General features: G+C 40.9%; 1 protein-coding gene across 8 annotated transcripts in view; it reads right to left on the reverse strand.

Moving 5' to 3' along the window:
- Positions 1-7,535: 7,535 nt before the first annotated feature.
- Positions 7,536-15,401, reverse strand: part of LOC129719851 (basic helix-loop-helix neural transcription factor TAP) — a 58,048-nt gene continuing 50,182 nt past the window's right edge. For 2 of the 8 annotated variants that reach the window (XM_055671262.1, XM_055671263.1), the window contains exons 2-3: positions 11,204-11,253; positions 7,536-11,129 (exon numbers count right to left, since the gene is read on the reverse strand). In XM_055671262.1, coding sequence (XP_055527237.1) covers positions 8,296-9,480 — 1,185 coding nt within the window. In that variant the 5' untranslated portion in view covers positions 9,481-11,129; positions 11,204-11,253 and the 3' untranslated portion in view covers positions 7,536-8,295. Of the gene's footprint in view, positions 11,254-15,401 lie in introns of all 8 variants that reach the window. The other 6 variants (XM_055671266.1, XM_055671261.1, XM_055671265.1 and 3 more) reach the window with 6 other exon arrangements.

Genomic DNA, 15,401 nt, shown 5'->3' on the forward strand with positions numbered 1-15,401 from the left:
AACGTGGAACGATACCGACAGGCACGGAACAGCCAAAACTCAGTCCTCCGAAGGAAGAAGCGCCAGCAAGAGGATCGAGATCGCGTAGCGATGGAAGAGCTGTACCAAGCTAACGACACTCGAAAGTTCTACGAGAAGCTGAACAGCTCCCGTAAAGGCTTCGTGCCGCAAGCCGATATGTGCAGGAGCTTGGACGGCAACCTCCTTACTGACGAGTGTGAGGTGATCGAAAGGTGGAGGCAGCACTTCGACGAGCATCTCAACGGCGACGCAGTAGAGCACGAGGACGGTATGGCAACTGATCTTGGTGAACGAGCAGAAGACATCAGAATTCCAGCCCCCGATCTTCTGGAGGTGGAGGAGGAGATTGGTCGGCTGAAAAACAACAAAGCTGCTGGAGTGGACCAACTTCCCAGCGAGCTATTGAAATACGGTGGAGAAACACTGGCTAGAGCCGTGCATTGTCAAGGTTTGTGAGGAAGAACGAGTACCGGAGAAGTGGATGGAGGGTATTGTGTGTCCCATCTACAAAAAGGGCGATAAACTGGAGTGCTGCAATTACCGGGCAATCACTCTGTTGAACGCCGCCTACAAGGTACTCTCCCAAATACTTTGCCGTCGACTATCGCCATTTGCGAAGCAGTTCGTGGGGCATTACCAGGCGGGATTTATGGGTGCCCGCGCCACCACGGATCAGATATTCGCGGTTCGGCAGGTTATGCAGAAATGCCGCGAATATAACGTGCCCACACATCATTTGTTCATCGATTTCAAATCGGCGTACGACACAATCGATCGGGACAAGCTATGGCAAATTATGCACGACTACGGTTTTCCGGACAAACTGACGCGGTTGGTCAAAGCGACGATGGATCGAGTGATGTGTGTAGTTCGTGTTTCGGGGGCACTATCGAGCCCCTTCGAAACCCGAAGAGGGCTGAGGCAAGGTGATGGTCTTTCGTGCCTACTGTTCAACATTGTCCTGGAAGGAGTCATTAGAAGAGCGGGGATTAACACGAGTGGCACGATTTTCCAAAAGTCGGTTCGACTGTTTGGTTTCGCCGACGATATTGACATTGTGGCTCGGACCTTTGTGAAGATGGCGGATACGTACATCGGACTAAAGGCTGAAGCCAAACGGATTGGACTGGTCATCAATGCATCGAAGACGAAGAACATGAAAGGAAGGGGTTCACGTGAAGACAGTAACAGTATCAGTAACCTCCCACCTCGAGTTCAAATTGGTGGTGATGAAATCGAGGTGGTCGATGAGCTCGTGTATCTGGGCTCACTGGTAACTGCCGACAACGATACCAGCAGAGAAATTCAACGGCGCATTATGGCAGGAAATCGTGCATACTTTGGTCTCCGGAGGACGCTTCGATCGAGTAGAATTCGCCGCCGCACCAAGTTAACCATCTACAAGACGCTGATCAGACCGGTAGTCCTCTACGGGCATGAGACATGGACAATGCTTGTGGAGGACCAACGCGCCCTTGCGGTGTTCGAGCGGAAGGTACTCCGTACCATCTTCGGTGGACTGCAGATGGAAAACGGAGTGTGGAGAAGGCGAATGAACCACGAACTGCAGGAGCTGCTAGGGGAGCCATCTATCGTCCACACCGCTAAGATAGGCAGGCTGCGGTGGGCTGGGCATGTTGTAAGGATGTCAGACGACAGCCCGGTAAAGATGGTTCTTGAAACCAATCCGTCAGGGACGAGACGGAGAGGTGCACAGCGGGCAAGGTGGATCGATCAGGTGGAAGACGACCTGCGGACCCTACGCAGACTGCAGAGCTGGCGAACTGCAGCCATGGACCGAGTGGAATGGAGACGACTCTTACGTACAGCAAAGGCCACACCACGGCTTGGGACTGTTTGGTAAGGTAAGGTAACGGGTTGCAAGTCAGACTGGAACGATCGGCATTGACCTAGGCAACGAAAACGGGCTAACTATTGGAAATCCGGATCATGGAACTGCAAGTCTTTAATTTTTTTGGGAAGTACCCGCATTTTTTTCGACTTAATGGGGATGCGCAAGTTCGACATTGTAGCGTTGCAGGAGCTAAGCTAGAAGGGAGTATCGGTACATACTTACTGGTGTTTATTATAGGAGTCACTTCACGGTGAACTTCATTCATTGAGACCTATTCCCGATTTCACCTCAAGTGAGGTGACAAAAATTACCTCCGTAAAGTGAGATTGACAGTGAAGTGAAATTGTGAGTAGGACAAGTGAATTGAGAATGTTTCCCAGCTCGAAAATTTTTAAGTACCAGAACGCCGATTTTTTCCGTTTTTTGGATAACACCAAATCTTGACTTCAGTACCGAAAATTTCATGAACTACTGTGCATTTTTTCCATCGGTCAAAAAGTTGAAACTTTGACCGCATTGAGGCACTGATCGAATCCTGATTCGTCTCGTTACTGGAAAATAAGTCCAATATTTGTTATTAGATCACAAATCATCAATTTTCAAGACTTATACCATCTTCGTGGAATCATTTCACCGTTCAAAATACTCGTGAAATAATTCCACGCGAAACGTCGCTTTTTCCGTTTCTACTTCAGTAATATGACACTCATAACAACCCAGATTTCAAGGCAGATGTCACTTTGTTTTTCTCACTTACGTGGGTCCCGTTATAGGACTTTATTCCATTCACTCTGATTTTACCGTGAAGTGACTCTAGTTATAAGCACCACTGCCTCGTTGTGAAAGACGAGACATATTTAAAAGCAGACGGCTGTTATCTACTCAAGGTTAGATCATGACATCTCTAGCCCTGAGGAATATTTGTGCATAGTGAATAGGGTGGGGAAAATGATCGATTTTCCAGAACCAAGTTTTTTTGGTTCCTTTTAGGGTTCCAAACTATCCTAAACTTACCTGAAGTCGATTGGTTTTGTCTCCGCTTGGCGCATTGCATTTCAAATTTGTATGAAAATTTATATGGGAAAACCTACTTTTTTGCATTTACCTTTCTAGAGAGCTCAATAATGCTCTAATAATGCACTACATTATGTTGAAGTATAGTATCTTAGATGCCCAACAACTTTGCAGAAGACACTGAAGAGCTAGAATGTCCCTAAAAAGAGCTATAGTTGTTTAAAGTTGAGTATGTCGATTTAAATGCAGAAAATCTTTTTTTTTTTTCTTCACCTATCGTTTATTTGACACGGCACAAATACAATTTAATGTTCAACGGCGCCAATTATATCTGATGACTTAAAATCTTTAAGCAAATTTTTTATCCTCGCTGCCGACTACGAGCTGAAATTAAGTCTATCTTAAAACTAGCATATATTTTTCAATTAATGTTTTGTAGTTGAATGGTCGTCTGATGATCGTCGAATGGTCATGAATATGCAGCATGTATGGATTTGTTCTGCTAAGCCACGATGTTATGAGCTGGGACAGGGGCTTGTAATCCTCGGGTCCTGGAAGTATTGTGCGGGGTTCAGTTGCTGGTTATGTTTCGTTGTTGTTGTTCGCTGTTGTTCAAGCCAAGATATCACGAAAGGCCTCGGGTTCTCAGGTCCTGGCGGATTCGTGTGGGGTTCAGTTGATGATTCCAAAATCGAGGTCTATGACGTGTTCTTGCCGTTTTGTTGAATGTGGATGGAAAGGAATGGGACTAGACTGGGGCGTGGATGGATTTCAGGAAAATGTATATAAGGGACATGTAGGGTAGGTCACGACTCGCCAAGACATCACGAACAGGAACAGCTGGTCCTCTACCCTCGGCCCGGAGGGAAGTTATTAATTTAGACCTGGCGTCACGGTGTACAGGGCATGACCAAACAACGTGCTCTATGTCGTGATAACCTTCACCACAGGCACAGATACCACTTTCCCTGAGCCCAACACGACGGAGATGCGTATCAAATCTATAGTGATTGGACATAAGCCGCGACATCACGCAAATGAAATCTCGACCTACATCCAACCCCTTGAACCACGGGCTCGTCGATACCTTGGGGATAATGGAATGTAACCACCAAATGCAGAAAATCTTGTTTTCTGCCAACATTACCAATGTACCGGCGTCAGTAGGATTCCCATCAGAAGTAACCTGTAGTAACCAGTTTATACACTCAGCTGGACCAAGCAAACAAATTTAGGTCAATATTCTAGGCGTAAATAGAATCTACAACGTGTTTCAGAGGTTACTTTTGATGGAAATTTGACTCACGCCGGTACACTGGCAGTGTTGGCAGAAAAAGTGATTTGCAACATAAATTTCGACATACTCAACTTTGAACAGCTTACTTACCTTACCAAACAGTCCCAAGCCGTGGTGTGGCCTTTGCTGTACGTAAGAGTCGTCTCCATTCCACTCGGTCCACGGCTGCAGTTCGCCAGCTCTGCAGTCTGCGTAGGGTCCGCAGGTCGTCTTCCACCTGATCGATCCACCTTGCCCGCTGTGCACCTCTCCGTCTCGTCCCTGACGGATTGGTTTCAAGAACCATCTTTACCGGGCTGTCGTCTGACATCCTTACAACATCCCCAGCCCACCGCAACCTGCCTATCTTAGCGGTGTGAACGATAGATGGCTCCCCAAGCAGCTCCTGCAGTTCGTGGTTCATTCGCCTTCTCCACACTCCGTTTTCCATCTGCAGTCCACCGAAGATGGTACGCAACACCTTCCGCTCGAAGACCGCAATCATAGTCCATGTCTCATGCCCGTAGAGGACTACCGGTCTGATCAGCGTCTTGTAGATGGTTAACTTGGTGCGGCGACGAATTCTACTCGATCGGAGCGTCCTCCGGAGACCAAAGTATGCACAATTTCCTGCCATAATGCGCCGTTGAATTTCTATGCTGGTATCGTTGTCGGCAGTTACCAGTGAGCCCAGATACACGAACTCATCAACCACCTCGATTTCATCACCACCAATTTGAACTCGAGGTGGGAGGTTAGCACTGTCCTCTCGTGAACCCCTTCCTTTCATGTACTTCGTCTTCGATGCATTGATGACCAGTCCAATCCGTTTGGCTTCAGCCTTTAGTCCGATGTACGTATCCGCCATCTTCACAAAGGTCCGAGCCACAATGTCAATATCGTCGGCAAAACCAAACAGTTGAACCGACTTTTGGAATATCGTGCCACTCGTGTTAATCCCCCGCTCTTAAACTTTGAACAGCTCTAGTATTTTTTTGGGACACCCTAGCTCTTCAGTGTCTTCGGCCAAGTTGTTAGGCATCAAAAAACCTACCATTTGAAGGTATGAAACCTATGGTTTGAGCCATTTTGAGCATTTTAGAATGGAAAATGCATAAAAGTTGGTTTTTCCATACAAATCTCCATATAATTTTAAAATGCAATGCGCCAAGCGGAGTCAAAACCAATCGACTTCCAATCAATTCAGAATTGCTTGGGGCCCCAAATAGAACAAAAAAAACTTGGTTCTGGCTTTCTGCTATCAAGTTTCGTTTTTTCCATATAACGATTCCCAGCCCTAATAGTTATAGCCGAATCAAAAAAATTACAACTAGAAAAAATATAAAAACTGGCACATTTTCCAAGGAATTTCTCTAATATAAAATCGATTTTTTTAAGAATCCTACATTCATACAATCGAAAGAAGTCTACTAAAAATTTGAAAAAAAAAGTTTTAAGGTTTTGAATGAGAACATTTGACTTGAACGCATTTAAGTCAATCCGTCTTTTGAATTTATTGTTCATGATTTTGTTTTTGTAATTTAAAGAAAATGTATGCCAAAGATGTAGTTTATGTCAATATATGCAATAAATGATTCATATGATTTTTTTCTAAGTAAAAAAAAAAACACCAAAAACGACCGTTCTTTGATGCTTCACAGTAGAAGCTTGCCTTATTGTTTTTTTAGAGACTAACGAAACACATTATCAAGGTAATTTCAAATTGCCACCTTTTCGAGATGCAGTTGATTTCGGATCTGTTTTTTTGTGTGAATATTATCATTGAAGAATCTATGATTATGTAATGTGGTGCATTATTGTTTTTATTTTTGTTTAAATTATATTTTTCGAAGAAATCTATCTAAAAATTATAAAAACAATCCAGAAAAAAGGTTAATGAAATTGGCAGCTGAAAAATAATAAATCTCCGTGAATGTAAACATAACCGTAACTTCTGAATTATTGATCTAAGGTGTCATCCACGAATTACGTAGCGACTTTTTTGGAGTTTGCGACCTTCTCTCTCGCATAATAAGGCTTTGTAGTATTTTTTATTACCCCTTTTTTCTATACGACCAATGGTTGCTGCACTACAATAAGTTTGAAAAATTCCTCTTCCAGCGGAAAATACGCAGTTTGCTAAGTCAAATACGTGTGCAAAGTTTTATTCAAATCAAAAATGGTTGTTATTCGACGTCATTTGACATGGAAACGCTCTATAATTTTTTCGTAGGCAACATTTTCATAGAGTCAAAACTTTTGAGATATAATTTTTCAAAGATTCCATTTACTAAAAGCATTCAAGAACGGAGAGGTTTTCGGTGAATTTAAAGATAGTATGAAAAAACTCAAAATATGATAGAAAACGACATCATTTACAAATGCTAGCTCAACAAACTTCTCGCAGTGGCCTTCAATTCGCCTGACAACAACAAAAACTTGTGACATATCTAGTAGACGTTTCCGCTTCTTCTACATTTCAAGAACTGTGATGTACTACCTAATCGAAAAACAGCTTTTGTTTTCAATCAAAACACGCTCTACTGAAAGTTTTCCATATTTTTATCAGTGCATGTTATTGTAGTCAAACAAATAATGCTTTTGTCTCCGACACTGTATTATTCAACGATGGTTTTTAAGATATTATTAATCTTCAATGTGTTGATAGTTTCAAATATCTCTCTACTTTTTTGTAATCATCTTACATTGCAGTCTGTTAGAGACGAAAAATTTGTTCTCAGCAATAAAATGGCAGCTTGGGCAACAATTCTAACACCGGTGAAATACAATATCAACGAAAATCAAACTGTGCAGTGTTGTCCTTTGTGCATCAATGCAACGTTTTTCACCTCCCTAAAAGAACCCCCGAGGTGTCAGCCGACGGATTATTCGCATAATCAGACCGGCTGATGTGGATCTGTAGTATGTTCCTGAAGCAGGGAATGCTTGATCATTGAGAGGGTCGTACGCAACTAACAATGGATGCAGCAGGGAATCTCAGCAGCGGACTACTGCCGGTATAATTCGTGTGTTACCCGTCAAGGTTGTGATTCCGATTCACGCGTGCGTGCTTAGTTTAAAGGGAAAATAAGAGCGAATAAAGTTTAGTTATAAATTTTTAACTGGATAACAAGGTAAACCTTATAGTAAGGTACACACGATTCAAGCGTGAAAGCATCAACCAAGTAAAATCGCATATCACCTTTACCTACCCTCCAATGCACCTTAAGCAAATGAGATACAATTGCGGCATCCGTGTCGCTGTCCACTGAAGTTGGAAGTTTGGTGATATGGTAGAAAACACACGTTCAGCTATGTAAGTTCTTTCTAATGTGGATTGAAAAATAGTTTCACAACTAAATAGCTTCATATATGATTTATTTTTAGAATATAGCCTATTCGGAATATTGGTACGAAATATATATAGTTTTCTGAGTAAAATACTACTTTCTAACACTAGGTAATTATATGCAATCTAACATTTTCCAAAAGGCATCTGAGTTTGCAATTGAAAATCATTGTCGAATCCAATACATATACCGTATGCTGAATTCGAAAACAATTTTCACATGTTTGTTATGACTGGTATGAGTTATATACTGATTCTTTCCGTTGAAAGAATCAGTTTAAAACTTATGAATATTTTAAAGTTTTCGTTTGCAAACAACATCGCGATATTTGGATCTGATTTAATTCAAATCGTCATTAATTTGATAATGTTTACAAACAAACCTAGAGTGTTTTTCTAGTGTGACTAGCAGTTTATTTCAGTCCTCAAATTGAACAAATGATAGGTGAGATGACTATTAATAGAATTCTTACTTGTATGGAATTCGATTAGAAATGATCTCGCTTGCCTTATTTACCAACACACAATATTTTACACTTTGTGAAGGCAATGTATTGCATTTAATAAATGCATCGTTCCTCACTCGGGATCCGCTGATCGATCTTGAATGAGAGACAATTGCACTTTTTGTTTGCGATTAGTTATAGAGTATAATTTACAGTATCAATTTCACTAGTTCATCTATATGAAAATTATCACCAGAATTTCCGTTAAACATATGCAACTTGTTAACCTTACATGTAATGCTTTTCAAAAAAACCTGAATGTCAACAGTAAACACTACAACTGAACAGGATAACTCTCACTAACTTTCCGACAGCTTTCCATCGGAAATCCCGCGGCCTCACTATAATTTGAAGTGTCAGACCATGGTGGTGTTTGGCTGTAGAAACTACTCCCGTAATGCATTCCTTGTTGGACTGCAGGGTTAGTGGAGGTCTTCACACAACTCCTATCCACAGGTGTTACCGTTGGGTATGAGGAACTATCCAAATGCACCGGTATAGACGTATGAGGAGTTCCGCTATAGTAACCGGAATTGAACATCGATGGTGCACCGTTATGCTGAAGGCCGGCTGCTGAGTAAGCCACTGAAGAATAAGTTTGGTTTGAAGGATGAGTTTTGTGGGCACCTTCGTGATAAGCTGTATCGAAGGCACCTCGGAACATTTGATAGTTTTGTCGGGAGAAGTTCTGGTGATCGTATACAGGAGCATCATTCATTGTGATCGAATATTGATGCATGCTACTGTAAAAATCGTTACAACTAAATCCAGGATCCATAAAGTGAGAGGGTGGATTCACAAACATGGCATCAAACAATTCTTTCGTGATCCGTTCGCCACTTAGTGTAAGACTTTGCAGTTTTTCAAGATCCAAATGAACTTCACTATCGAGTTCAAGTACTTGAACTAGTGAAAATATGTAATTATACGCAAACTTAAGAGTCTCAATCTTTGTCAGCTTGGTGTCCTCGGGGAAAGTCGGAAGAGTAAGGCGTAACTTTTCGAGGGCTTCGTTCAGGGTATGCATTCGGTTGCGCTCACGATCGTTTGCCTTTAGTCTACGAAACCGCTTGATCTTCTGAACTTGAGTGGGGCTGCGATTTCGGGTTATTCGGCTCTTCCCCATTGCGTACTTTCGCTTTGGTTTCGACTCTCCATTCGCGGCCGACGGTTTAGTTGGTGTAGAAGTTTGAACACCCAAGCTGGGACTAAATTCCGCTGATAGATGTTCCAGGCTCTTATCTTTCAGTGATTTGCGACCACGTTTCTTAGGGCCGGGTTGTTCTTGTGACAAAATAGTTGAGGCCAAAACGACAGGGTCGAAACTTAATTTTCGCGGGGCAAAACTGAATGATATGTCGCCACTGGATTCTAAACTTTTCTCGAAGCCACTATCCTCGGATGTGTAGTCCTCAAAATCGTCGAAAGACGTTTCATCAAATCCACAGAGAGATGACATTTTTCTTCTTTTTTTCTCAATTTGCGCACCTCACGCACTTTATCTCTCCACGGTCATAGTACGATTTCCATAATCCAAAGTATTATTTAAATAAGAATTCACTCTGTTAAGAAGTACTGCTCCTGTTCGATCTAATCACTGCCGCTATCAAACACCAACTGGTTCGTCCAACGAGTCCTGAGTAATAATATATACGCAGGATCTGTATAGTCAGGAGTCCCCCGAGGATTCCTTCTGAACAATTTACACTTTCCTCCGTCCCTTTTCCACTAACCAGCGCTACCCTTCGCTATCTCGAATGAATTGAGCATTTCCCATTGCATTTTGTCATTCGTTCGTCTCGTTCCCTCGCAGGCCGAATCAGCCAAGTAGCGAAACCGGCAGCCGGTAAAAGGGAGGGATCTAAATCTCCGATCCCTTATTCCATTCAACCGTGCGTTGGCCGGTACCCGATTCGGCCGGTGTGGACTGGTGCAAAGTGCTCCTCTAATGGCGGACGCAGATATGCATTTGTGAGTTGTTTTCCTTCGGAAGCGAAATCTAATTTCGCTCAATTGGGTGGTGAGGAAAATTTCGTTTTGATGTTCGCATTCCCATTCTTAGGCTAGCTTTGAATGCTAATCACACCAGTATTCCAACGGCGGTAGAGACAGGGGCAGATTCTTACCCTTAGCACGAGCCATAGCGCATCCGTCCAAGTCATTTATCAAAAGTGTGCGTCTTGGCCTTTCAGCAAGAATCGTTGTCGGACGCTTTTTGTTTATACACTACCCAAATATTTTCTGCTAATCTGGTGGGATTAAGTGAAGCAGCGGGGTGGCTTTGGTGAAACGTGTATTTGGAGACTGGGGAAAGGTAACTGGAAATCTCCCTTGCATTACGCAGACATTGGGGTAGGACAAATGGTTATGTTTATTACAAACTGATGTGGGTGAAGACTGAGGAAAATGAGCAGATAGAATTATACCGTTTGTTTATCGATAATTGTTTCGAAAATCAATTCTCACAGGGTATGTATCAAACACGTACGGTTTTTGCCGAATATTACACATAAACAAGCGCTTATAAACTCAATCAGGATTTACCGGCTTGGTAATATATTTTACGGTAACCGATCGGCACACTATTAAATTGGATGTATATCAGTCACATTCCGTCAAAACAAATCGTCTTCCGCCATTCATAATTTCACGCTGTTTGGTAAATAAAATAATGTTAAATACGCCACCTGTATTCACTGCAGTTTCGCATGTAGCAAACTAGGATCAATATCAGCGACTTGCTCTGGTGCCATAGGAACTGGCTAGTAATCAGTATTAAAAACGCGAATTTCACTTCGAATACCACATTGATGGTGTTTTACCTGATGCCAAACTTACTCTTCTTTTACATCATGCCAGCTTAACCCTCTAGTGCCCAAATTAATGTTAAGACGGTCTTCGGTAAAATCACAATGAATCTTTATAAACACTTTTAAAATATTTATTGAAGCTTATTAGATGTTTTACTGAAGCCCGTCTAAAAGCGGCACTGGGCACTAGAGGGTTAATATCGTAAGTGAATCGACAAATAGGATCCTGTTTTTGCTAGTACGACCATTACTCGAAAACTGCAGCATAATTTGATTTCCTCATCGGCTATCTTGGTGTCTACGGATAAAACGTCTAAAGTCGAAAAGATTCATTCCATTCGCATTACGTGATTGATTTGATGTTTTACAAACCCGTGCCCGAGCCCTAATTTTTTCGATCAAAACGCGAATCCGACCCGGACCTGAAAATTAAAAATATTCAGATTTTAATCAAAAAGCTTAGGATTAATTATTTAGAAACTAGAAAATAAACTCTAAATTTTATATTAGTATAAAAAAGTTGAATTTTCCTCGAAATTATTTTTTTGTTAAAGCTTGACGTTATTCTAAAACTATTGAAAGAAAATTTTTCATAGAGAATTGTAAAACAAATTTGTACTTAAATGTTAAGTTTCAAGAAATTCCTAAAAGTTTATCTTTTTCGAGAATAATGGAATTACAATGATTCACCATAATTTTTAAGTAATTTTGAATCATAAACCTCTTGGTGACTAACTTTTTAAATACTTTCGTTTTTTTGAATAATTTCAAAATTAAGTGCGATAAATCAGAGTTTTTTGATCAACAACAACAACAGGCATAGATTCATTGCAATATATGAACAATATAACACTTTTTATTTAACAATATAACACTTTTTATTTTTAACAATTCATTCTTTGAGACCAATTTTGTGTTTATTTTCGAATTTAATTCTAAGAGTGTTTTATTATTGAATCATTGAACTTACTATTGCTTGCTCAAATCAAAAAATTCTTCATTTAATAAACGCTGGGAATCTTTTGTACGACAATAATAAAGCACTACTTAGAGTAAGGAGAAATTTGCACGTTTTGGGCTGCACAGGAATACGGAACATATGTCTGTGATCGGGAACCTTCCATACCTATAAACCTAAAATTCCATACCTATAAACCTATTTCAACTAAGCAGTATCCCAGATCGTCACGATGGCATCAATCTTCGTACTTCTCATATAAACGAGCTGTTGAAGTGCTATCGGCTTTTAATTCGCACATGAAAATACGATCACTGACTGAACAGAATCAGAAAGGATTTACTTCCAAAGTCTGACGCCTGAGACCTTTCGATAAAATAGTTATTTGTTTAGTTATCCTAGGGCAGTTTGCTGATCAAAATTAAATATCAGCGAACAATTTTGTTGTATACTAGCTTATTAGGCTTTAGTTCAGCCGAAATCCGTTTATTAATAGCTTAATAAGCTGTAAACCAACAAAACTATTTACTGGGTATTATGCTGATCATAGGTTAGTGTGCAGCCCCGACAGGAGGAATTAGGCACCCCGACCAGGCTTTGAAATGGTCACGGTAAAACCACTTTTCACTGCGATAATCGTCTTCTTCTTCTTCTGACGCTACCAACGCTCGCTGTCTGAATACATTCTTGAACAAACATGTCAAATGAGTATCGCCATCACGACGTTATTTTCCAGTGCGTGTATTCTGGAAATTATTTATATTATTGATCTTGTAATAATATTTCTCGACATAAATGAATGAAAGTAGACAGAAATAGGCCGAAATAACATCGCTAAACGATTGACAGTGTGCATCTCTTTGATACGCGAGTGTCGTTTGACTATCCTTTTCACGGTGCTCCCACAGACCGTTATTCTAAAAAAAATGCACCAAAGAATCTGAGTACACCATTCGATTCGTTCTGACGTCCAGAATGTCTGGTCAAAATTTCAAAATCATCGTACGATACATTTTTGAGTAATGCCCTTTTGAAGGTTGTTAGGTACAAAAAAGTGATATAAAAACTTATTGTAAAGCACGTTTTTCAACCACCATTTTATGAAATAACTTCCAAAGTAGTTTCTACACACTCCAAGGGTTATATTTCAAGACAATAACAATTGGTGGAAAGATTTATTTGAAAATCCCACAGTGCACAGTGGTCTAAACTCGAAAAATCGTGATGGTCCTAGATTTGACTGTGAAAAATTGATTTTATGTACTCAATGTCTTCAGCAAAATTGTTTCATTGAACAAGGCCTTACTTTTGGCGTTTTTAGTTTTTCGATCAATCCACCTAACAGTTAGATAAAACAAATATTTTCTATTTAATGTGTAGAAACTATTTTGGAAGTTATTTCATAAAATGGTGGTTGAAAAACGTGCTTTACAATAAGTATTTCGTAGTTTTTATATCACTTTTTTGTACTCAACAACCTTCAAAAGGGCATTACTCAAAAATGTACCGTACGATGATTTTGAAATTTTGACCAGACATTCTGGACGTCATAACGAATCGGATGGTGTACTCAGATTTTTTGGTGCATTTTTTTTTATAATAACGGTCTGTGGGAGCACCGTGCTTTTCTTTCTGTGAGCTGAGGGGTGATGGTTTGTTTATTTTACATTTACGAGCGAAAGCCGACTGTGACGCACGCTAAGGAAGCGAGATCAAATGAAAATGGTGACCGTTTACAAGCCTGACCCACACAACACACAAAACTCCACAAAACTCAGTCTTGGGCTGCTCCCTTCCAGTCTCCATTACACCTGCTGCTCTGGCATCCTCGTCGACAGCACACATCCAGCGCGTGTGAGGTCTGCCTCGAAGTCATCGGTCTCTATCCGGTTCTCTGCTAAATACAATATTATCTTTGCCGGTCACTCATTCGCCATCCGTGCAACGTGGCCAGCTTAATGTAACCTGCCGTGTTTTATCAGCTTGTCAATATCAGCGTGTTTGTATACTTCGTACAGCTCGTGATTCATGCGCCTGCGCCACACCCCATTTCCTAATTTACCTCCGAGTGTCGATCGCAGTATTCTACGCTCGAAGACCCCAAGTGCTCGTCAATCGGCCTCCTTCCACGTCCACGATTCATGTCCGTAGAGCGCCCCGGGAGAATCAGGGTCCTGTAGAAGGCAAATTTCGTAAGGATATAGGATATAAGGAATTCTCAATCCATAATAAGCCCAATTCGCTGCCGCAATCCGTCTCTTTACCTCGCGGTTCACCTCGTTGTCACATGTCACTAGAGTACCAAGATAAACAAATTCGTCGACCACATTGAAAGAATCTCCATACATCTCCACCGCAGCACCAACACCCGCAGAACTACCACACTCTCTGCCAGCCACCATGTACTTCGTTTTGGCAGTGTTTATGGTAAATCTAAATCTCGCAGCTTCCCTTTTGAGAGCCGCAAAGGCCTCCTCAACAGCTCTACGGTTAATACCAATTATATCAATGTCGTCCGCGAAGCCTAGAAGCATGTGAGACTTCCTGATGTTGGTGCCGCTCCTCCGCACACCTGCCCTTCGTTTTGCACCTTCCAAAGATATGTTGAACAGCAAGTTCGAGAGCCCGTCACCTTGCTTCAGACCATCTAACGTCACAAACGCGTCCAAAAATGATTATTACTACAATCGAGTCTGTGTCCCTTCTTGTAGATAGGGCATATGAGAACATTCGGTAATAGTTAATGCTTAACATGTGAAAACATATTCTAATGTTTTTGCTTTTCTCCTAGAAAGGTATAGCAATCACTTGCAAAATCGAAAGTATAAAAGTGCTCCAAAGGGCCGAATGGCATATATCACTCGACTCAGCTCGATGAGCTGAGTATTTTCTGTATGTGTGTGTGTATGTGTGTGTATGTGCAGACTTATATTCTCACTCACTTTTCTCAGAGATGGCTGGACCGATTTTCATGTAATTAATTGCAAATGAAAGGTCTTGTTAACCCTTAAGACCCTATTCAATTTTATTGTAATCGGATTTTCAGTTAAGAGGTTATGTATCAAAATGTAAAAATCATGAATCATCATTATCTCAAAAACTACACAACCGATTTGAACAAAATTGGTTTCAAATGAATGGGCTACCTGAAATACCATTAACTTTTGAATTTTATAAAGATTGACCTTGTGGTTCAAAAGTTATGATAAGAAACGTGTTCTGAAGACTGTTTAATCTCACTCATGTTTCTCAGAGATGGCTGGACCGATTTTCATAAAATCAGTGTCAAATGGAAGGTCTAGTTGCCCCATAACACCCTATTGAATTTTACTGTAATCGAACTGTAACTTTGTCTGTAACATACCGAAATATGAAAATCACGAAACTTCATTATCTCAGAAACTACACAACCGATTTGATCAATATTATTATCAGATGAGCGGGCTAGTTAAGGGTTAACTGATGAATTCTGATTGAACACGTGGTTTCGAAGTTTGGCTGCCCTATACGTTCTCATTTCATTTGATTATAATCGAAATTAAGCAACCGTTATGTATCAAATTGTTAAAAAAAAACAACGAAAGTCTATTATCTCAAAGATTACATGACTTT

Source organism: Wyeomyia smithii, chromosome 2 (genome assembly GCF_029784165.1).
Source record: "Wyeomyia smithii strain HCP4-BCI-WySm-NY-G18 chromosome 2, ASM2978416v1, whole genome shotgun sequence".
Taxonomy (NCBI): domain Eukaryota; kingdom Metazoa; phylum Arthropoda; class Insecta; order Diptera; family Culicidae; genus Wyeomyia; species Wyeomyia smithii.